At 47.8% G+C, this 25,033-nt stretch overlaps 1 protein-coding gene across 9 annotated transcripts in view; it reads right to left on the bottom strand.

The window, feature by feature from the left end:
- CTBP1 (C-terminal binding protein 1) overlaps positions 1-25,033 on the bottom strand; it is a 197,522-nt gene that overhangs the window by 40,634 nt on the left and 131,855 nt on the right. The window contains exon 1 of one of the 9 annotated variants that reach the window (XM_054172371.1): positions 16,449-16,637. The exons of 7 other annotated variants lie outside the window; for them this stretch is intronic. In XM_054172371.1, the coding sequence (XP_054028346.1) occupies positions 16,449-16,488 (40 nt within the window). In that variant the 5' untranslated portion in view covers positions 16,489-16,637. Of the gene's footprint in view, positions 1-16,448; positions 16,638-25,033 lie in introns of those variants that run through there. One more of the 9 variants, XM_054172372.1, reaches the window with a different exon arrangement.

The following is a 25,033-nucleotide window of genomic DNA, read 5'->3' as shown; positions in this document are numbered from 1 at the left end:
ACAAGCACTTGAAGGCAAAAGCTAGTTTTATGCTATCATGTTACATTTAATCATAATATAATAAAAGTGCATGATGTCAGAGAGCTGTTCTACTGAGCTCTGCTTCAAGGAGACTTCTGAGTTTCAATTACAAAGGCTTTGGTCCCAATATTACAGTCAGAGCTGTACTGAAAAGCACAGTTAAGATCAGGAGCTATTTCCACTGCCTGATGAGAGAAGCAAAATATTTCTTCCCACACATACCACATACTAAAGGGGTTTAGAGAAGGCTTTTGAATGCTTTAAGTTGTTTCCACTGAACTGGTGAAAAGTCCCAAGTGTTTAAAAATGACCCATATTTGCATTTTTTTCACTGGGCTTTGTTATGTTGCTTAAAGTCTCTGTAGTTTAACCATGTTTAACTTGAAAAGGGTCTATTCACGTGCATCAAAAACGCTTTGTCTGCAGATCAAGGCTTCGAATTATAAACGTTTGAGGGCCTAAGTTATGTTCTATCTCTGCAAACGGTGTAAAACATTTACTGCTGCTATAGGCTGCCCCTATTCCCCACACAGGTGACACTTCCAGCAGCCTCTCCCCAGCTGTGCACCCTCAGCTGGACCCAGCATTGCATCTGGCAGGCTGCAAGCAGGGACACTGCCACTCAGCCCACGGCACAAGAATGCCACCTCCCCCTCACCGTGACAGTCTCCAACTCCTGCCACAACAGGCCCCAGAAACTGGCTTTCCAAACAAAATACAGACTGACAACAGGCTGAGAACAACTGGAAAGGATACTAGAGCAAGGTACTGGATGCAGTCCAGAATCTCCAAAAAACCCCAGAAACCTCTCTTCCCCCCCCCTACATTTTCAGACTCTAGAAGCAGGAGGGCTCTTGGCAGCAGGACAAACCCAGCGAGCTGAAAGGCATGCAGGAGCATGACATTTCTAAACAGTCACATGGAAACTCACAAATTACTTGGGAGTTTTTGAACCCAAGGATCATCAAACTACCACCATCTTCATACAAGCAAACTCAAACCACCTCTCCAAACTCATCCTGTGGTGCAGCAAACGGACACGGCACAGACGGGAAAGCGAGACGAGCTGCTGGCTGTGATGGCTGAAGAGATGGGAGGGAAGCCTGCCCAGTGCCAGGCAGTGGCGATCGGTGGCTCCCAGAAACCCAGAAAGCTCTGTGACCATCTTCCAGAATGTTAGGGCAGAGACTGGAGCTCATTCCTGCTCTCCAGATCAAGAAACCACACGAGAGCAGCAGCTCTTCCTAACACGTTGTTGCCCCTGGTTTCTGGATGGAACACAAACCAAATGAGCCCAGGCAAACCACTGCAAAAGCAGCAGAAGTTTATGCATCTGGCCCCTAACTTCAGCTTCCACCACTCTTTTTGCTTACTAGGTACACTGACAGCACAACTGTTATTTCAGAGGAAATTGCAACTCTAATGGTACTTTCTTCAGACCAACCTTTTCAACTCTTCCTGTCCCTCCGAGGTCAGCGCTATCACCCCAGTTACAAAAGGAAAAGGAATAAGTACTGAGAACAGGAACTGAAAGCTGGAAAAAAACTCTGTACTGAAAATCCTACATCCACCAACAGCCCAGGTCATTTGTTAGCTCTGCACACTAAACCAAACTAAAGCAGGGTACAGTGAATAAACTGTGCTGACCAAAGAGCTGAACACTTTAGGAGGCAACTCCAACCTCTCTGTTCTCATGAGGTTTGAAAAATTACTAATTAGCACTATTTCCTATAAACTTCACAGCACCACAACATATTGTGAGATGTGACCCTCAGAGGCTTTTTTGAGCTGTTACTCAGCACTAGGAACACTGAGAGCACGCAGCTTCCCACCAGTGTTTTCACCAGAAATCTGCTCTCTCAAGTGCTAGTGACTACAAAATTCCCTTGCACCAAGTTTCAACATATCAACTTCTTCACAAAATATGAGCAAGAGACTTGTAACTGCATCATTGCCTCGCAAACAGCTAACTTGGCTGCCTTCTAGCTTCATACCATGCCTACCACAACCTCACAGCAGCCAAGTGACTTGCAAAATGACTGGAGTTACTGAGAACTGCACAGCTAACAGTAGTTTTTGTCATTTTCTTCCTTTAAGGACATAATAGAATGAGACCTCTGGAGAGAATCTGGTCCAACCCACCTGCTAAAGCAGGTTCACCCAGGGCAGGCCACACAGGAACACATCCTGGTAGGTTTGGATTCTCTCCAGAGAAGGAGACTCTCCAGCCTGCTTGTTCCACAGCTCCAGCACCCTCACAGCAAAGATTTTTTTCCTGATGTTGAGGTAGAACTTGTGGTGTTCAAGTTTGTGCCTGTTACCCCTCATACTATCGCAATACATCACTGAACATCTTGACACCCTGTTTGCTCTTCTCCAGGCTAAACACAAAAGAAGAGATCAGTAAAAGCCAAAGCCAGAAGAGTTCCAGTTCAGTATTTGGATTAACTCAATTACCAGTGGCTTTTTTTTCCTCCCAGCATGGCTCCGGCTGCTGCCCTTCCCAGACCAGCATTGCCATCGAGCACTTCAGGGAATGGTGAGGAGAAAAAAGTAGTTTACAACAGCCACAGAAAATGTCTCTTGTCTCCAGTTTCTCTGACAAGTACACAGAGATGATAAAAGGGTCAAATCCATTTATTTTTTGCCCTCTTTTCTGTTATCAGACCCATTTGTTTATGAAAGGAGGGAGAGCGGAGCGGGAGAGAGGAGCAATGGTTTTGTTCTGCGCCTGATGAGATCCTGTCACACAGGAAGCGGCACGGCCCAGCTCCTTTCCACAGCTGCAGCATGGTTAGCAAAACCCTGATCTGCAAACTGCTGAAAGCAAGACACAGAGCCCTCATCTTCTCTACCAAGCTCCTCAACCCCCAAGAAAACCACTTGCAAGCCACTACAAGAAGGCTGTGAACAGTGTCAGCAGAAGGGCAAGAATACCAAGCAAGCTATTTTTTTTCCCACTGAAGACAATACCACACGTCAAACTGTGGGGTTTCTACCTATAGGGTTTGGTTTGCTTTCAAACTGTTTGGTTTTTTTTTTCCAACTGTCCTGAGGAAAGGAGCCACATGGCTGCTGAGCAATACCATGACATGCATAGAACCGGGCCAGAAGCATGAACAAACGCATCTAATCCTCTTCTGCAGATCTGGAGCTCTCCCGGGGCCATGTGTCAAACCTTGCACACACCGAGGGGTTTGAAATTGAACTGCATGGGCTTTAGCTCAGGCAACAGAGAAACAGCAGTGCATCAATGCCCCCAAAACAGGCCAGATGAACTGTTTATTAAAGATGTAAACCACAGTTATGAGCAGCACCTACTGAATTCATTTGTTTGCCCTACGAAACAGTGAACAATGTGGCTGAAGTCTGGAATGGGAAGGAGGAATACAAGCCAAAGGAAATTAATCCAAACCTTAATTTTTATTCTGCATATCCAATCTGTATAAAGCTCTTCAGACAACAGTCTGCAGATATCAGGAATTAGAAGAAGATTAAATCTCAAAGAACTTGAAAGCAACTATACTGAAAGCAGACAGTCTGCACCTGCTTATAACTCAACACCTAACTGAAGGCCCATCTATATATACTTAAAATACTCTGCATTTTGATGGAGTTTTGAATCTCTATACTAGTCTTAACTGTTCTTCATGCTGTGTACCAGTGCTGCTTGTTTTCCTCCAAGCAGCAGTGACTACAGCATGTCATCATGTCACCATGACCACTATCACAGTCATCACCAAAGCCTACAAACTCACTTGTATTTGGGGAACTGCAAACCCTACTGAAGTCAAAGCAGCAATGAAAGGATTCCCTCACTTCCATCAGACCAAGTTTACAGCTTTTGGCAAGTGAAATCCAACAAATCCCTACAGGAAAACAGGGCACTCTCCAAATTAAAGAAAAGGAGGGTAACACCAGTAACTACATTATTAAAAAGATTTAGAAGTGGTGTAAAGTTGCAGTATTGAAAAGTGTTACATACTTTCTGGAATTAAATTCAGCTTTGCTCATTTGGCCTTTGGTTAGTCTTTGTTTCACTGATTATGTCAAGTTACATGCATAAAAATTGCTTTGTTATACAAAATCCTGTCTTACTGATACACTGTACCTGATGCAGCAGAGTATTTCCCCCCCATCTCTTCAAAAAAACCCACAAAGAACATTTTCCCCCTCTAAGAGAGAAGGAAATGTAATTCACATTGCATCAGAAAGCACACAAGTATTAATGATGGGGGAAAGAACATAAATGGTTTCCATTTTCACATTCAAAAACACCTACCTGCAAATTAATGCTAAAAGCAACTGGCCTATAAAGGAGCCATGTTTCCATGCCAACTGATCACAGAAGTACATGGAATTCAACCAAAAATGAATAACCTAGAAAACAAGACAATAAAAAGGAAGCAGAAGTGCTGGAAAGGAAGATCCTGCCCAGACACAACTATGTCACTCCAGCAAAGGAAGGGGTTTCAGCTGTGGATGGCACACGCTAGTGGCACTTCATGGTGACACTGCTCTGGTCAAAGGCAGGACACTGCACACCTCTATTAAGAGAAGGAAATACTGGTACAACAGCAGTTCTTAGGAGGTTTCACAGCTAGCAGACAGAAAGGCACAAGTCACCATTCAGTGCACACCCTTCACCAGGATTCTGATGTTGGTTTCCATCCAAGAAGTTTTTGCCTTGTTCCTGACTGGCAAGGAGCTGCTCTGCACTCTGCAGCCAGCAGCAGAGCTCCTGCAGGGCAAGGCAGGCAGGCTGCCGAGTGGCAGCTCCAGCACCAGTGCAGCCAGGCATCTGCAGCCCAGGGGCTCAGAGAGCCCCGTGCACACCAGTATCAGAGAGAGTTAGTGCTGGGTGTCTGTGAGCAACTTCAGCTTCACAGCTGAGGCAAAGGTGCTGCCACTTTCTGTACTACAGCAGAAAAACGTTACAAGTTCATAGATAAAATCACAGCTTGCATGGTCCACATGTGCCTCTATGTGAAAAAAACATACATTGAGTAAGGAAGCTTATAAACACTGAATAGAAAAGAATGTTACAGATGTGCACAGGGACAGATCCCAGATACTGCCATTGACATGCAATGGAACCAGCAGCTCAACTATTTGCTCTCTAAAACCTAGAGAAATAAGTTCCAGCTGAAAGGCCCATAAAACCTGTGCTTTAAATTAAGACCAACTGAAGACAGGACAATAAATTTCTGTCTCCTAATACATCTTTATTTTATCAACTAAGCTTTTCTTCCTATTTACTTCTTGAAAAACATATTAAAAGCCATTAGAGATTTAAAACATGGAAAACCATTGTCAGAGGACTGGAAGTTGGGAATCCCACCACTGATGCATTTCAGTGTCACTGGTTTGCTGCACTCTGAAGGAACAGAGAAAATAGCAAGTGCCTGTACCCATCAAGCACATGAACTGCTCAGCAACTCTGAAAGCACAAGGCTATGAATTCTGACAGGGAGAAATGTGCTTTAATAAACTCCTAACAATCTTTACTACCATAAAAATTACCCCTACCCAGAACAGCAGCAGCAACTGAGAGCTGCCAGGCAGGCAGAGAGCAGCAGCCCTCACACCTCCCTGACAATTTATCCTTGCTATGTTTCAGAAGGATCAGGGGTGGCAAAGCTGAGCGAGATGAAAGGTCAGTTCAGCTTCAGACCTTTGCCTCTTTTCATCTATTGTCAAAGAGACTCTACTGTTCTACCAACATCCTTCTACTTTTGGAGGCTTCTGAGGGTTGGTTTTGTACTGGCTGCATCATTTCACTGCCACTTACGAGATCATCCATCGAGTGCATTGATTTTTTCACGCAGCAGTGCCTTGGGCAGGATGCTGGGTGGTAACAGAGCAGAAGAGCCATGTTATTTCAATACAGACAGCAGAACAATCATGACATGAAAATCACTGTCAGCAGAGCCACAAACAACTTCAATGCTCGCAATGCTTCTCCCCTAGCCAGGCCAGCAGAGTGTTTATATAAATGGAAGCAAGAACGCTGCCCTGAGCCTGATATTCTCCCCAGCAAAGGTCTTGTGGGAATGTTCACTTTCACCTGGCAGCCTTCCAGAAGCCAGCAGGAAAAATACCCTTGTCAAATCTTAGCCAGCTGAAGAATACTCCACATCTCTGACACTTTCCAACTACTCCAAGTTACGTGTAAATGAACGCAAGCTTTGAACTACATCCACATCAAATGGATGTACTAATGAGATCAACTGCTCTGCAAAAAGACTCTGTCAAGTATCTCAGGTCCAAAGCAAACAGTCAACACCACACTGCACAAACCACCAGTTATAGGACAGCCAGCAGTGTTTGCAGTGTCTGTAGAGCCTTGCTGGATGGGGCAATCAGGATCTGAGGGCAGTGCCAATGGCAGCAGCACAGCCCCATGCTAGGACAGTAACCTGGCACCACCTTACAAAGCTGCTGCTGGAGCCTGCACTCAGACACACAACCAAGAAGAGGGGAGTGCATCTGACTCTGCACTAAACACCACAACAAGAAATGCAGCATGGAATCATCACAGAGCCTCCTTAGGTAGGAAAAGGCCTTTAAATCACTTTGTCCAACCATTAACCTAACACCACCAAGTCACCACTGAACCATCCCTAGGTGCCACATCTCTGCATCTTTTAAATGCCTCCAGGGATGGGGTCTCCACCACTGTCCTGGACAGCCCATTGAAGGCCTTGACAATGCTTCTGAGGAGGAAATTATTCCTCATGTCCAATCCAAACCTCCCCTGGGGCAACTTGAGGCCGTTTCCTATTATCTTATCGCTTACTCTTTGGGATGAAAGAGTTTATCTTGATTCTGTGCACAACTGAAAGCCACTGCCTCCCAAACCAGTTAGCTGTGATGAGACACAAACAAGATCTACCAAGCACCTCTTCAGAGCATCATTAAGCAGAGAATCCCACTCTCATCTGGTACCAATTCCAACAGCTCCAAGGGTGCTTTCCCAGGTACCCTCACCCTCACTACCTGCACTTAACTGCACCACTGCATGGTGGGACTGGAGGCAGAAAAATAGAAATGAGTTCTCCCAGATCCCCCTCATGCATGAGAAGACCACCAAGATCATCTGGACCACTCCACTGCCACTCAGGACATCTGCTGACACTGCTGTCTCCACTCCCCTCTTTCGATTCTCTTGTCAATAACTAGGCTAGATTTGCCTTGAAAGTCAGCTGCCCTGCACATCAGCACTTGCCTAGGATTGTAGCAATCTGAAACTCCTTCTGCAATGAAGAAATGGACTTGAAGAAGGTGAATCAGTTCAGTTGTGTAGGATGGAATTTCCTAACACAGGTGCTTCAGCACAGTCTCTTTCCTAGGGGCACAAAGCCCACACAGAGGTTGGATTTCCACTGGAGCATGCTTGTGAACCAGAACACAGATACCCAGTTACTGCCAAGTACCACATTTTGGTCTGGTTTGGCCAACCTCTAAAGATTAGAGTCATTAGCCATTGGAATGTGCTGCCCAAGGAGGTGGTGGAGTCACCATCCCTGGAGGTGTTCAAGAGGGGATTGGACGTGGCACTTGGTGCCATGGTTTAGTCATGAGGTCTGTGGTGACAGGTTGGACCTGATGATCTTTGAGGTCTCTTCCAACCTTGGTGATTCTGTGTGAAATGTGAAATCAGTCCAAGAGTTCAGACAAGCCTGCAGGAGCTCAACTGACTGGAGCTGAAACTGCACTTAAATGTGAACACTTCCCCAGGTATCATATGGCTTATCCACGGACTGCTGCTTCCACTCTCCACTATAACACACCAGGTTATTTACTATTTACATAAATGATCACTGCTTAAAGTCCTTGTTGGAATCAGCCTTTTCAAATGGAAAAGAATTTTTACTAATTCTCTTTGAAAATGGGGGAGAGAATTAGGTTACTTTTGAGATACTTTTTATCCTGCACCACCACAACAAATAAATAATCCCCTCCTGCCAATAAATCCTTAGGGTATTCCAAGAGCTGCTGGAATTGTGCAATCCACACTCTGAAAAATTCATCATTTCTCCAAGATTGTATCCCCAGAACAGCCAAAACTCCAAACCTTTATTTTCAGCATCTTCCCACCCCCTCTGCTTTGAAGCTCTGTGGGTATATGAAAATATTTTCTATTCAAGTTATTTGTTAACCAAATTTTTCCATGTATTTTTTTTTTTAACAAAGCCATAAAGCTCAGAAAAAGAATTTACACAATTCAACAGGCTTCAAAACTGCTCCAGAGGGAAGATGCTAACAAAGTCATGAAAACAAATGCCAAACTGCAATACCCATGGTGCATCAGGTTCCACATCACCAGCCCAGTGCAATATACTGGTTTGCACTTTGTTTATTCACAGGGCTAAGAAAGTAAGATTGATGATATGTATTGGAGGGACCTCATAATCCTGTTTCTCCCAACTCACTGACAGAACTCGCTCCTCAACTGCAGGCACTGAACCAAACCAATCTCTGAACAGAATTTTAACAAAAGGATTGTCCTGTAATCACCTGGGCTTAGAATGTAAAATGTAGCCAGGATCCTAGGGGATTTGTAAGCCCACTGCAGTTCCCCCTGTTATCAACTGGAAGCTGAGGAACTCAGCATCCTGCAAGGATCAAAATCTGCCAGGAAAGGCAAAGTTGTGCCTGCAGCTTACTGTTCTCCAAATTCCTACTTAAAATCCTGGTTTATTGCTTGCTCTGAGGAGATAGTTCTTGTTGCTGAATACATAATGCTGGATTTGAATTTTAGATGGCTCCAGGGTGGTCATAAGATAAACAACAAGAGCATTTGTATGCCTCTGTATTTACAGTAAGAAGAAAAGACATCGGGATTCAAGGCTGCAAAACATGCAACCTTTGGAACAAAGACACGGTAAGAGAAAGCCTTGAAGAGAAGACTGCCAGATGCAAACAGCAAGCACAACCAAACCCAAAAGGCAAAGCATTGCAAAACCCTTTCAAAACCATACAATACTATAGGAATTAAGTAAACTTGAACCTCCCCTGCAATAGCCTCGTCATAGCTAATTTGTGATTTCCTGTAGGCTCAGTGCTAAAGAGCACAATGGAGCCTCTATTGTGAGCCTCCTCCCACAAGCCTTCAAAAAAATGCAAGACATTCATTTTATCTACACTGGCGTGGCTAAAACATCCAGCTCTGCACTGATAAAAGGTTATTTTCTCAGATGTTGCTTTTGCTTGGAAAAATACCCCCCCCAAAAAATTAAAAATAAAGCTGCTGTCTGACTGTGCTGAGTTCAAAGTTCACAAAGGAGTAGTGCTTTTGGTGCCTTAAACTGCTGACCATGAACCCCCCACGCACACACACACACAGCAGATGCAGGAAGCTGCTTTAGGTTTAGAATAACAAGAAATGAATTCACATTAAGAAGCATCTGCAAATTCAACACAATTCAGGCTTGAGCAGCCTCACAGGAGCTAAAACAAATAACCAACCAACAAACAAAAAACCCCACTGAAATTTGACAGAACCAAGGGAAAAAAAGCCACTGCAGCACTAATTACGGGGGGGGGGGGGACAGTCAGGGACTGTTCCAGAGGTACTGAAAATTGATACTGCAGGTTTTTTTCCATCTGAAAGGATCCTGAAGCTAATTGCAAACAAACCAAAACGAACAAAACTTTCCACACAAAGAGCTGGTAGCAGGAATAAAGGCCACTAACGCTGACAAAAGGCAGCCTAGGAAAGGAGCACAGCAAGCAGAGGTAGACCTGAAGCATGCAGCAGAGAATTTGATGAGGATAGAAAATACAGCCCAAAATGCTTTGGGCAGTCAGCTCAATGACCTCTTTTAGTCAAGAAACAGCACATTAAGGTAGAGAAAGAGCTAGCCAGCTCCAGTCAGCGTGGGAAGGCACACATGCAGCACTGGGTTACGGGAGATCACCGCTCGGCTACACTCGTTACACGGATGGGAAAAGCAGCACCAGGAGAAGGGCTGTGATACATGTTCACACTGCTCAGAGAAGCTCCAGACAGGCTCTAAGGTAGTTGGTAGACCACAAATGTGAAAATGCTCATTATATGGTTGAAAATAAACAGTTAAACACATCTGGTACAACACATTAAAGAGGGAAAAAACATTCAAGTAGCAAGTCTAAGAGTTTGGAGACTGGCTTGTGGTTATCTCTGCTGAACAATTTTGTCCTGCATGACTCTGCAAAGACTGAAGCTACACACTCAGCAAGAGACAAAGTGCCTGCAAGCACCTGATCAAATTTGACTCATCTGGGCATTGATGAAGTGCTCCACACCACTGTTTCTGCTAAGCCATGTATTTTCTTTATGGGATTGAGAGTCTCATGCTGCAAATATGCAAGACAATGATAATTTAAGGCAGTTTGGCTTAAAATAGAGGGCTAATGCTGAAAATCCATACTCAGGTGAAAATCCCAGAGAAGCCAGCAGAAATTCTGCAATTGTGAATTACTGATACTGGATCTGCACCAGTGGCAAAGCCATTACTGCCTGTCAGCCCCCAGCAGCACCTCCCTGACTGCAGGCATGACTAAGAGCTGCCTGGGGCAGCGGTGCCTGCGCATCCTGCTGCAGATCAGCCCTGTCTGACTGGAGAGCACGCGTCTTAGCACACCTCCTTTCTGGCTCCTTCTCCCAACTTCTGACTCACCCAAGGGCTAAGATGACATTCCGCAGTGATAAAATGTTTGTGTAGTAAAGGATGATGAAAATCCCCCGCAGTGCTGCTTCTCTCCTGGCTCTGCTCAGAGCGCCGACTCACCCGTGCACTGCCCAGGCACAGGGTGTAGGCTCCTGCTGCAGGAAGGACCTCAGCTGGGTGGGATGCAGCAGGGAGAGCCTGGAGAGTCAGATGTGCTGATCCAACTGTCATCAGGTGACAGCCATGGGAGACTCCTATTGTGTTTGGAGGGTAGGCAAGAACAACCCACCACAGCAGCAGCAACAGTGGTCAGCCTGGCTTTCAGAGGACCACTCTCCTTTGATGTGCCTAGAACTCAGCTCTCCTAAAGCACTGCCTGCTTTACCTGTGGTTGCACTCTGCTCTGACTGTCCAACATGGGTGAGGGTCTCCAGCCCCTCTGTACAAGGTCATACATGTCTAGGGAACTGTGCACAACATTGGGCTGCCTGTCATGGTTTCCCCAGCTACCAAGATGTCTTACTTCTGAAGGTCACGTTCAGTTGGCTGCAGAAGGCTTGCTTTAACAGGCAGCAAAACAGTTAACTTCTTGTCATGCTCTCCACTGTGGTGTGAAAACTAACTGCAAGTTTCCAGCATGCCCTGCTGAGACAGACCTCCCACTACTCTTAGCACAGGGTGTGTCCACATATGACATCAGGAGATGGAACCTATCAGACCATGTCAGGGCTCTTCAGGAGGACCCTTAGTGCACAACCAACAGCAGGAAATCTGGACTGCACCCAGGAATTGGGAGTTGTAACTGAAGTTAAGTAAGAGATGGTTTTCTGCTTTCTTCCTTTGCTTGCAAGCTGGCACCAGAGCTCCCTTAACAAGGCTAGAGGAGAGGAGGGTGACGTGGGGAGTCCTGGCACACAGAGTCAGAAAGCGTGAACAACTTCACTGCAGACTTATGTAACTTTGCTGCTGGTGACAACTCGCTGAGCGGGAGTTGGGCATGGATAAGGGACATCCACAGACTGTAAATAGAACTAATCAAATGTGCCTTAAAAATACCTAACAGACAAAATGGCACAATCACATTAGGTTGTGTTTTAATGCTGGAGCTACCAAGCCTTCACACAGAACAAATCTAAAAGCTTTGTCAAAATCTCAACCTTGCAATTACCCAGCAGAACTGTCCCCAGCCCCGAACCAGCTTCTCCTGCCCTTTGTGGAGAACCCCTCCTGGCTGACTCCCCTGGGGGTACACTGCAAGGAAGGTCCTCCAAAAAGTCAGGTATAATAAAGGAGAAAACGCAGAGATGAGCACCAGTGACCCAAACTAAACACCACCATGACACAGGCATTAGCCACTTCTAGCTCAAAGAAGAAAAAACAACAAACTGCATTAATTTTCAGTTACATTGATAAGAAACAAACTGGGTAATTAGTAAACAGAGTAATAATACAGGAAGCAATGTTTGAGATGAAATGGCAGAAGTATTTCATGAAAGAGACAAGTTAATGTGGAATCATCTTTCCTCAAAGATTAAACCCTCACCCTGCTACAGCAGACATTCATGCTCTGCACACCCAAAAATAATTAACCTATTCATCTGGCAGATTTTTCAGGAGACATTTCTTTTGAACTGCTTTTCCTCTGGGATTTGTGAACTACTTTTCGATCACTCTGAAGCCCTGGGTGCTGCCAGCTCCTGCCTGGGCCCTGGTGCTAGCAGCAGGGCCTGAGGGTGCGGCTGTGGCACACGGTGCTCCAGATGCTCCCCGTCCCAGACATAGCCACAGATAGCCCCAGGGCAGCACAAATGAGGCTGGCCAGAGAGTGTCTTGCACTCCTCGAGGAACTGGATAGGTCTCTGGTCATGTTCAAAAACAATTTGAAGTTTTTACTCCTTTCAACCATCAAACCAAAGTGGAACATCAAAGGACATGCCCCACACGCACCTCAAGAAGCCTGCTGCAGGATTCTCAGCATCCTGCTCACATCCCAACCCAGCCCAGACACTTTCTCCCCACAACACTGCCACACAGCATCAGCATCAGCATCAGCCAGCAGCGCTACGATTCCCCACATCCCCCCCAAACCCTGCTGAGCTCGTTAATCACCAGGCAGAAGGACTGAGGATTACTGTGGCTTGGAAAAAATCCTGCCAGAATCACAGCTCAGAGAGTCCAAAACGCCCACCACGACTGGAAGCATGGCTGCAATTCTCCACTTCTCCCAGAGGAATACTGGTGAGGCAGCAGAGGGTTGCAGCTCAGCAGGAAATGTTAGTTTTAGGTTTATCTGTAATGCATGTTTGCTATCTCTCCCCGATCAATACATCATCATCCTCGCTCTCAGGACAACAGAGAGGGAAAAGACCTAGAAACACAGCAGGAACTTCTGACTCCCTATCCTGTAAATCCACTGCTGCGCTGCCTGGAGCGAGGGAGCACGTGCAGAGAGGAGCCAGGGCTAAAGGGCTCTGTACCACAACTCTTATCCTCACCTTAGATTTTAAGACACGTATTAGGAGTGTAACCCCATCTCCACTCTCCCACTAAATAAATAATTATGGGGCCAGAAGGTTAGGGAGTCTCAGACAAGGCTGCCGTGCTGCTGCACTGCCAACTGCTATGGGATTTGAAAGCTTGACACATGCTGGGGAGTATCACCTCATCAGTGGTCCCAGCTGGCCTGGGAGCTGAAAGCCTCAATATGATTCTTGAAGGCAGGTCTCTGGTAGGCCAGCAGCCAGCCTCTCCAGATCAGCCCCTGTGACAGATGCAGGGTAGGCAGCACAGGACAGCACTAAGCAGTTGTACCCCAAAAGACTTGCATGGCTCTGAGCACTGTATTTAAAGCGCACAAATTAAAGATCACATCTTTACTTAACAGACAGATAAATATGTGTTGTTCCATATACCTACCACTGTTCAAACTATTTCCTTCTAAAAAGCTGGGTTTGGGGTTTTTGTCCATTCTTCTGGTACACATGGATAAAGGTGCTCTGGGATAACAGCAGTTTTCTCCCCGGAAGGGGCCTACCCACCCCAGTCACCCCTCTGCAGTAGATGGCCTTACTTAAGAAGGGATTGCCTTCCCATCTCAAAATGCTGGCAAGTGCAGCACTGCATCTGCAGGGTAACACTTTCCAGCATCCAGCCCCATCCTCACCCTCCCGGCTGAGCCCTGCGACTGCTCTATTTGCACTGTCAACAGCACAGTAACTCCAGAGACAGAGATTAGCAAAGCCTAGCAGAGTGCATTTCTAACAAAGGGCAGATGCCATTTATCTTTATGATACAGCAGGACAAGTGGAGAGCTAACCAAACTGACAAATGCAAGGGCCCTTGTCATTTGTTCTGTCACGCTACCGGGGGCTCCACGCTGTGACCAAGTATCACAGCACAGCCAACACCAAGCTCCTCACACGGAGCATGCCCTCTGCTCCAGCTGCTCCTCAACGACACACGGCAACACTGCACCCGAAAAGGCAAAGGGGGGGCTCCCATAGTTTCACATCAAAACCGTGGTTTCACTGATTAAACTCTTCTGCTGAGCATGACTGCAGCACCTCTCAGGGTTAACAACTGCTTCATTTGCCAATTCACCAGTGAAATAACACATCCCTTACTGGGAGGATGTTGGATCTACACCATAGTGGGGGCAGCAGGGTCTGCAAAAGGACAGAGAACACACCACTGACTCTGCACCAATTTATACCTTTGATGCCATCATACTGGCACAGAAACTCGATTTACATCCCAAGTATTATTTTACATTAGGAATGACCAAAAGGAGGGAACAGTGCAGTTCTCACAATTTCCCTCCCCGGTTAACCACCTCACAAATGCCTATTTCCATTTTAGGCTGGAAAGCTGTGGGGGTTGTGGGGGCTGTTTGGTCGATTTTGCTTAGAAAACACACCAATGAATTGCAAGTGCACGTAATATTTTGTCACTAGCACTCAGGGCAACTGTCACACTAACAAAGCAGAGAGGATTTTATTGGTCAAACATTAAGGAATTCCAGCATTGAAATCCTCCTGCCTTCGCGGGGGGGGGGGGGGGATGTCAATAAAGAGGAGCATTTGAAAACATATTAGAACTGAAGTTAGCAGTTTAGGCTGCTAATCTTACATGCCTGCTTCACCAAGGCACAGCTAAAAATAGATACAACAAATCAGAACACAGAACAAAGAGATGCACTGGACAATTACCCCTCTGCTAGCCCAGTTTTACTTTACAGAGAGCTTCTGAACCCTCCTTATTGAGAGAAGACACTGAATTTTTAAAGCAGTACTCAACTGAATTTCAACCAAGACTACTTAAATAATGGTATTTTCCTTAGTATTTCCTTGTTCCCTTCCTAGTGGGATACAATAACGAGGCTGAAGATCTTTTAGTAAGGGCATCGGGCTACCTGCCAAGGGGCTGGAATGCTAAATAAGAGTATTTACATCTTCCAGGCGCAGGAATCGGCGCGATGCACTCGAAGCACATCGCTACATGGCAAATCTGACACTCAACTGGAATTCCCTGGGAAACAAGCACACATTCACTTGGCTTTATTAGGCCTCATTATTTTCAACGAGGCTAAGGGGGTGATTATCCTTAGCTGCTCCATCAGGGCCTAACAGCAAACATTCTTTCTGATAAGGACAACAGCCACCAAAATACAAGGCAACGCAAAATTGGCACAACAGGTGAGATTTTGAGAACCACCCCTGATAAAGATGTATTTTACCTCGATTCTGTCCAGCCCAGTCCTAGGACTGAAAGCCTGCCTTTTTTATTTCATTTTTCAGAGGAAAACAAAGCAGCATAGCAGGTTAGTTCATCTCTACACGGTAAACGGGATTATTTGCTGCTTTGCAACCTTCTTTTAGTATCACTTGCTGATAATATGACCGTGTTTGTAAACGGAATCGACACTTCTCTTCCTTATGTCCGGAGGGGAATGGGGGCGGGGGGGGAATAATCACCTTCAGATTAACGTAATATATGCCAAGCGAGTCTGTAACACCAGCTCATGCATCTTATTCATATTCCCTTAAAAACCAGCAGCAATCCATGAATGCACTCGCTAATACATGCTTAAAGAAAAAAACAAAACAAACAAAACAAGAAAGGGAGGAAAAGAAGCAAGAACAATTCCCATTTCAGGAGCCTCACCTCTCAGCCACAACCCGCCTGCAGACAGCACAACCATTGCTGCAGCCAGGCCCCAAGCACTTTTTCACAGCGAGAAAAGGCAGCTTTTAAACTTCCTGTTTACGGCAGCACCAGCACAGCCCCGCTCTGCTCTGCCCTTCCACGGCTCCTCACCGGCCCTTCCCCGCAGCCGGGCACCGCTCAGCCCAGCGGCAAGCGGGGCCCGGGGCAGGACCCCTTAAATCACCATTCTGGAGACAGCTTCGGCGCCGTCTCACGGTTTTATTTACGGCTGAATTACACCCGCAGCCCCCTCCCAGCCACCGCCGCACCGCCCCCCGCGTTCAGCCCTTATTTCTATTTTGTTGGGTTGTTTTTTTCTCCCCCCCAAAGCCCAGCCGCCGCCAGCAGCCACCACACAAAGTTGTGCTTGGGAAGCGGCCGCTGGGCGCCCCCGCTTCCCGCGGGGGGCTGTGCGGCGGGGCCGGCGGCGTCGCGGCCAGGCACACAAAGCGCGGTGGCGGCGGGGGCCGACCGTTACCCGCACACGCACACACACACAACCTCCCCCCACGGTCCCCACCGCCGCCAGCAGGCCGGCGCGGCCGCCAAGCGAGACGAGCTGCTTACCTAGCGGCAAGCCCTTGTTTAGCAAGTGGGAACTTCCCATTGAAGCGCTGTGTCCGCGCCCGCCGCGGGCAGGAGGCCGGCCGGGGGGGCACCGCCGCTCCGCGACGGCGAGGCTGGCCCGGCGCGCAGCAGCCGCGGCATATGGCGGCCGCTCCGTGGGCGCCCCCGAATCAGCCGCCGAGGCGCGCCCCCGCCACGCGCACGCGCACCGCCCTCCAGAGGGCTGCGGGGGGAGCGGCCGCCGCGGGCGGAGCTTCCGCGCCCCGGCTCGATCTCCTGGTTCTGGGCAAGCACCGAAGACGGGAAAACAGCGGGGCGGGCGAATGGGGGCCTATAGCTGGCTCTGTTGGCTGCCGTTTTAGGTTGCGGTATGGTGCGGGCGCAACGAATTGGCACCTAACGCAGCTCCTTATTCTCTTTCATATAAACTTCAACAAAGCTAACGCTCGATACATTCAACACCCTCCCCGCATCCCAAACCATCTAACCGACTGCTCTTTATGCTCCAGCCGAGACTTTTCCCCTCAGGTATTAACGAGGATGGGAACCCCCATCCCAGGCACCGGCTTTGCTCCCGGCGATAGCCAGCGATGCTCAGCGCTCCCTATATCACTGAGCACTCAGAGCCAACAAGATCCAAACCGGCCCCGTGATCCCAGCAGGGAAGCAGTAGGTCCGGGTAGGCACTGCCGCGGCTGGGGCTGGCTTTAGAGGAAAAGCAGAAAATAGGCTAAATAGCAACACTCTTTCTCCTGGGGATGTCCATGCCCAGTAAGCCCAAAGCACCGGGTGATTGGCACGAGACCCCTTCCAGTCCTCGCCCTCAGCTCCTGAATGAGGAAGCCCCAGGTTAATACCAGGCTGTCTCATTTTACCCCTTATTGCTCCGTGGTCCCTCTGTAGCTGGGACGCCCCGCAGATCCCACCTCTGGTCCCGCACTACATCCCAGCAGGAATGTGGGACCTGCTCCTCGGGCAGTCCCACAGCCCGGGCCCGTCTGGCGGCACCAGAACGGCCACGGTTTGTACCATGTGCCAGCGACTCACACGCTCCTGCGAGAGGCCCTAAAGAAATAACGAAACACGGCCCGGGGCACGGTCAGTGCGCGGCAGAGGCTGCGGAGCCCACCGGCGCTTCGGGGACAACAAGGCCGGGTCTGCATGCCCCGAGAGTCGGCAGCCGTGCCGGAGCCCTTGGCCAGAATCCTCTGAGGGTTACGGGCGCCGGTGTCCCCCATTTCCTACACCACTCCCGCTGCCCTGCCATCCCTTCGAGGGGTTAACCCCTGCTTTCACTAACATAGGAAATAAATTCATCACTTCGACCCTGCGCTGCCCAAAGCGGAACCGCGACTGAGATTTGGGTCACCCCCAAGTGCTCTGCCCAGTGCCTAGACCCCGGCGCCCTCTTTACTCCGCTCCGGATGCCCCCGGAGCCCACCATTCGCCTCCCTGCTGAGGCAGTACTGGCGGCGGCGGCAGACGCGAACCAAAGTGTGCGAGGCGCCCCCGCGGCCGGCTGGGTCAGCTGACAGGGGCCCCGCCCCGCCCCGCCCGGCTGAGGGCGGGGGGCCCCGCCGCGCCGCCATCGCCCCGCCGCCGCCGCCGCCGCCTCCCGCCCGGCCTCTGCCCGGCCTCAGCCCGCCGCCGGCAGCTCCGGCCCAGCCCCCAAAGAAACTTCTGCACCCCTCTGCGTCCACCCCCCCGCCCCCCATCATCGGCCGGGTGCTCACTCGTTCCGCCTCCTCCCCACAGACAAGCCCGAGGAGCCCAAGCCCCATTTTCGGTTTTTCTCAGAAATAAAATGCTGGGTTCCTGACAGCGGCTCCAGCCCTGACAAGATCGCGGTACTTGCGCTATTTTCTGAGCTCCGAGAGGGGGCCCGGTGTCTCCCCATACAGAAGGAAATGGCAAAGCTCTTACAGGCCTGGAGAGGCGGGCAGGCGGTCCCCAGGCCGGGCCGAGGCGCTGGGTCTGGCTGCTCCGGGGAGCTCGGGGAGCCCTCGCTGAGGGGAGCCAGCTCGGTTTACATCTGCTCCGCCGCCGCCCCAGGCTATGGCCGGTTCCTGCCCAAGTCTCGGTGTTTCACAGCCTCCCCACGCCTCCCGCGGGACGGTGTCGGTCAGCCTTTGCTAACTGCAGCGCGAACTGCGAGACCCTGGGCGAGTTTAGAAAGCAATGTACAAGAAAAGAGGGTTGAACAGGGAGATCTTGGAGCTTTCGGGGCCCTTCAGGATTGGTCTGCAGCTCTTGCAGCCAGGGCCTCCTGGACATCGTTCACTAGAAACTCCCTTTGCTCAGTACTAGGAGCAGATCTGTACGCACAGGCTGCAGAATTTCCTCGGGGCGGTTGGTTTGGGGTTTTGTAATTATTTGGTGGTGGTGGGTTGGCTTTTGTTTGTTGGACTTTGGGTTTTTTTTTTTGTCTGAAAGGGGAATATTTGAACCCAAAGGTTCTAAAGGGTGGTTCCAGCCTCCAGAGTTCAGGAATCCATTCAAGGCATAAACAAAGGATTTTAGCTTACAGGCAGCCTTTAACCACTCAGCTCCAGGTCCCTAATAACTTAGGTTTGCCCATCATGCTCCAGGTAGTGTCCATTTCACAGCGTTATCCAGCAGGACTGGGAGGTAACTCCCAGGGCAAGTTTGTGCAGCCTCTGACTTTGTTCATTTTTCTCCAGTATTCCTGGGAAAGCCTTCTGTGGCTCCACACAGATGTCTCAGACATCCTTCAAACAACACAGTTTCTCACTGTGCATCACAAGTGCAGCATCTAGCCAAGCACCTCATGTGGGGTTTGTATAAATAAACAAATTTGGGTTTAATCACTTTAAAGTGGTTAACCACTTTATTACCATTTATAGATGTTAGCAAATAATATATATATATATATATATACATATCAAAGCTGTAAGGAGAAAATAATGATTTAGGTTTTGCACTACTTCAGTTGCCATGTGGCAAAGCATCAGCAGGAACATGTATTAGGGGTAGAATACACTGAAATGGCAAGTGAAGTATCTGTGAATATCAATATGGGTAGGGAAGGATCTCTGGGGGAAAAAATATCATTGGTAAATGAAAATTCAGAAATGAAATAGCAGTTGAGTTCTATTTTTTTACAGGGAAACACAAACAGAGGGAGGCAATGAAGCCATTTCCTCAGAGGGGGTTACATGACTGGGCAAGTGTTTAGCTCCGAACTGGAACTGCTGCTTCGAGGAGGGAGGGGAGTGTGGTACAAAATATTATGACAAGGGGAGTGCTCTGAGTGAGGATAAGTTGGCATGATGAACAGATGGAGTATTCAATAACAGGAGGTTATTAATACTGCAGCTTGGTATTCTCTACGCTACTTCATGAAGGGATTCATATGCTTGCTCTTTTCCCTTCCTGATTGTACACAGACGTAGCAAACATACACGCTGTAGGTGATGCTGGACTTGCTCCCCTCCCAGCACACACATCACAAAGCCACATTTCCTGGGAACACATCAAAGGCTGGATCCTCATCTGACTGTAACTACACCAACTGTGTTCTTTTCAACAGCAGAAAGCTGATTCGCACCTGCTGAAGGAGGGAAGTTATCTGACCCTGTCTCCCCCTAGTTAAAAGGTCTTTCCACCCTGCTCCTGACAGCTGCCATGAAGCACTTGCTCTAAGCTAAGAAGATGCTCAGGAGAGAAAAGAAAATGAAATGAATCCAAGAGTCCTCCTTCAGAACACGTTGCAGTGCTCCTTCTGCTGCAGAAAATCAAGCTCTCTCCCACCTAGAGTTTCAGTCCTCCTCCCCTGCATGGCTTTCCTTGGCCTAGTTCTAGACTGGACATGAGAAAATGCAGGAGCAGACCAGCTGACTCCAGTCAAACCTCCCACTGCCCCCATCTGTTTTACTCCCTATGTCCTCCAGCTCCCCACTGGGTCATCAAACTTCCAGTCATCCTCACATCTTTCAGTCTACGACTTGTGCAGCTACAACAGAACTACCCCTCCCACAAAACGCTCACAATCCCCATCCTCTCCTCTCATCCAGGCACTGCTGTCTATTATTTTTTTTAACAGTAATGTTACACAGCTGAGTGTCTTCTGTGTTCTGCACTAAGAACTTGGCACTTTGCAGAGCCCCCCCAAACTGTTTCTTGGCTCCTTAACAGTCAGCTGGAGGAGCACATGTGCTGAAGAGTAAATACACTGGTTTAAGTGTATCTGTTAACAGCCATATGTATAATTTAAGTACAAGTTTTATTCCCCTCAGAATGTCTGCTCAGGAGGGCATGACCTTGGGCTTTCACAAATTAGATACATTGGGGTAGGATATCTTTAGCAGATGTGACTTTGAAGATGCTGAAAGAGGAAGTTTTACAGTTGTACAGCCTGAGCAAGGAGCCAAGATGCATGTTGAATGCTCTCTAAAGTGAATAATGATGTCTGACAATATCCTCACAGCTCAATACTGAGACAGTGTACTTGCAGGTTCTCTTTGGTTTGCCAGGGCTGTGCCTGCTGGCTCTTCCACACGTGGTTCTGCCTCATTTCCAAACATTCCTCGTGCATCACAACAGTTTTTAAAGCCATCAGCTTAAAAGCTTTGTGCATTTTTACATCAAAATGTGCAGTTCCATTTCAAGGGAATAGCTGAACTTCTGTGAAGGGTAAATCTTGCAGATGTGATTAGGAGCTCCTAGAAAGGGATGGGGATCAGAAGAAAGGAGTGGTGGCATAAAGCAGGCCCAACACTCAAACTTTCTTCTAAAATCAGCTCTTTAAAATGTGTAATCAAAGCACATCAATGCAATTGATTTAAGATGTGGGAAGAAGACTTTGGAATTAAATCTTTCCTTAATTCTTTTGCTCAGACCCCCAAAATAATTCATTTATAAAACACACACCCAAGGATCAGGCTGCTTGCATTTTGCAGCTGCCTATTTTAATTAGAACTGGGTGTTATGTACAGCTTCCTCTGTGTGAGAGTTCTCACTGTAGGAAGTTCATGCCTTCTGGTTGTGACAGAGCAAGGCCATTCTGGAGAAACCTTTTCAGCAAGCTATGGTGGGGGGATCATCAAAACAGTAATTGCCAAAAGGGAAACACTTCATCTTTAAGAAATGCATGAAATAAAATGGAGGAGCTTCATCTGCTGTTTAAAAAAAGAAAGAAATAAAAAATAAAGAAGGTTTCCTGAGGATCAAAGCCATGGAATAAAGTTCCACTTAATGAACATGAAGTTCAGCTGTGCCAAACACTTAGACAGTCACTTCTGAAATGCCCAAGTGCACAGCTCCTTTCTCAGAAGGGACTGGCTACACCAGCTCTGTGCTGGAAACATCAGCCTGGCAGAAGTGAAAAAGCTTGCAGTGTGCTGAGTGAATGCAGGAATAAATTCCCTTCAAACCAGTGACCACAAACCCCCTCCCTCCTCCGATGTTATCAGTGTTAAGTGACTAAGGGATTTTCTTCCTGAGCTCACCCTCTTCACACAAGTGCTAAACCCACAGGAACCAGGGTGGAATCAAGCCCTCAGCACTTTCTGGTTATTGTGAAATGAGAAGTATCATTTTTCTATCCAGCCAAAAGGGGTTTAGAGACCTTTTCCAGGAAGCTCTATGTTTTGGCTGAAGAGAAAAAGAAGCTAAAGATGAACAGCAGAAGAAATGTATCAAGGACCATTAGTGGACGTTGGCCATTGTCCATCTGTTCACTGAGGAATAAATCCAGACCTGAAGGAACAACTGCAACCTGCCCCATATGGCTGGCCCCCTTCTGTGCTGGCAGGGCTGCTTTGGGGATTTGACATTGGATGAGGTAAAGGAGAAGCAGCACAAGCTGTGTTCCCAGGAACCGACGTCCAATTAGCATGAAAGAACAAAAAGTGGGTTAGTAACCCAGGGGAAGGTTTTCTCCTTCTCACCTGTCTGGGCTCTTGGAGCTCACTACAAAATGCACACACTGCAGTGATGCTACACTGAGGCTCCTACTGCCAACGATGTCCTGCAAAATTTAACTTTAGCTACTAACAAAATTATCTGGGCAACAGACAGCCCCTCAGTCAACCAGTGATGCAGCTGTCTCCCAAGGTGTTCAAAAAAGGCACTTGGAAAGAATATATTACACTAGAAACTTCATTACAAATCATAATGCACTGTGCTTTCAACATAATGAAGCAGCATAACAACATTCTGCATTTACTGTTAGAGAACTGGATTGGAGCAAATTAGTATTGAGCGGTAATTTGCTTCAAGTTTTAAATCAGTCTGGGCCTGGTCACAAAGCAAAGTATTATTTTCTAGATGATTAAGGGCAGCAGGCTCAGACTCAGAGAGAATGCTTATGACATCTGATTGTCTCTTTAAATTACAATGAAAAAGTGATACTCTTTGTGCTGCTGCATTCTGCATGCAAAGAGACAGACAGGGACATTAAAACCAACTGAAGGGATCAAAACCTGCAAGCATGCAGCTGATTCGAGAACCTGTTTGGTGGCAGTGATTTCACAGGTAATACAGAGAATAGCCAACCACCCTAGAGAGCACCAGGGGGTGTCCTGTGTGAACCTGCTCTGGTGGGTATGTCTTCAGCCTTAGGGCAGGCAGTGGTCTCTTCGCTGCCATGCCATCTGTCCCCATCATCAGAAGGGGACAGAGCTGTTGGAGCGCATCCAGAGGAGGGCCACAAAGATGATCTAAGGGCTGCTATGAGGATAGACTGAGGGAGCTGGGGTTGTTCAGCCTAGAGAACAGAAGACTCCAGGGGGACCTTAGAGCTGCCTTCCCATACTTGAAGAGATCCTACAGGAAGGCTGCAGAGGGACTTTTCGTAAGGGTGTCTAGAGACAGGACAAGAGGGAGTGGTTTGAAGCTGAGGGAGAGTAGATTTAGAATGGGTCTTAGGAAGAAGTTCTTCAATTCAAGGGTGGTGAGGCTCTGGAACAGGTTGCCCAGGTTGTGGCTGCCTCCTCCCTGGGGGTGTTCAAGGCCAGGCTGGATGAGGCCTTGAGCAGCTAAGCCCAGTTGAGAGGTGTCCCTGCCCATGGTGGGGAGGTTGGAGTAGATGATCTCTAAGGTCCTTTCCAACCTGAACCATTCTATGATTTGCACTCTGTGATTCTCTACCTCCTCTCCAGTTCCCATATAAAACACTTGGTATCATGTTCTTGTCGAAGTTGCACAAGTAGCCAGCAAATAAAAGCTGTAGCTGTATCAGAGAGACTGTTCAAGTTCCTAGACCATTACACTGGCACTCACAAACACCAGTCATCCACAAGCTGGCACAGACAGCCTCAAACTGCTTTGTTTGAAATGTACACCTCAGAACTGAGGACCCCACAGGAAAAATAAGGGGAGGTATGAAATCCAAGCAACACCTCACTGTAATTTTTCTGGAGTTTTTTCTCTTGAACTAATCTGAGGTTTACCAGTCTGAGAAAACAGCACAGACACCACAGGATGTGAAAGCAAACCCATGTCTGTCACAGGAACATGTCCACTTGCTGTCATGGGCCTCCAGCACAGCCATACAGAGGGCTCATCTGTATTCCTACACTGAATTCCCACACTAAGTGAACTCTCCTGCTCTGTCACATTCACTTGGGATGAGTACAAGTCATCAGACCTGAATTCCATCCTCTTCCAAGTGAACCCTGCTTTGTACCCTTGCACCACCAGCATCCACTGTCACCCAGCGTGGAGAGAAGGGAGTGGTGATCTCTCTGCCCCATCACACCAGCTCTCCAGGCACACAGCATCTCCCTGGTGGTGCCCTTCCCTGACTGATTTCACTCACAGTTAAAATCTGTCCATGCCCTCCAGAACACCATGGGCCAGGCTCTGCAGACATCCTCAGTGACTGCACAGCAGCTCCAGCAAACACAGAACAATTGCACATCACAAAACCTGCCCACGTCTGGCTGAACACAATGAGATCTGCCTGCAGATAACTATTAGAGAATTTAATGGACTGCAATAGAAAACTTAAAGCTCTAACTGGATTTTTAAACTTAATTTTAAAAGTAGTATACCCAGAAATGTGTAAACAAAAGAAGGAGAGCATCCTGTTAAACACCTACAAATAAAAATGCTCTCCATTGACAGCATTTGTGCTCTAAGAAACAGGAAAATCAGAGTGGAGAAAACCAGCAGCAAAGGGACAAGCACTGAAAATCAATTCCCTAGTTAAAACACATGGAGCAAGAGAGGCTGGGCAATCCATACAGCGAATGGCTGATGGGTTTAGAGCAGCAGAGGCAAGGGTCGTGCTTCAACACACACCCCACTGGCCACAGAGACACATTGGGTGTTCTCTGCCTCCCTGTACCCAGCAACACACCAGTATTTGTACACCTATCAGGTATGTGTTCTTCTAACAAACACTTTATATGCAGTCAGTGGGTGGCACAGCTGTTTTTTTCTATTACTAAACTAAAATAAACACTCTGGTGCCACTTTTTTTTCCACTTCCCCTTCTCAAGACTTAATAGCTGCAAAGTAACCTGCAAGCAATCCTCATCCCTGTGCCAGTCTGTTAGGGTACAGCTCAATCCTGAAGGACATCTGCCCACGTGCCAGTGCCCACAGCAAGGTGGCAACCT

Source organism: Dryobates pubescens, chromosome 23, assembly GCF_014839835.1.
Source record: "Dryobates pubescens isolate bDryPub1 chromosome 23, bDryPub1.pri, whole genome shotgun sequence".
In the NCBI taxonomy this organism is placed as follows: domain Eukaryota; kingdom Metazoa; phylum Chordata; class Aves; order Piciformes; family Picidae; genus Dryobates; species Dryobates pubescens.
This window is presented reverse-complemented; position numbering and strand designations above follow the sequence as displayed.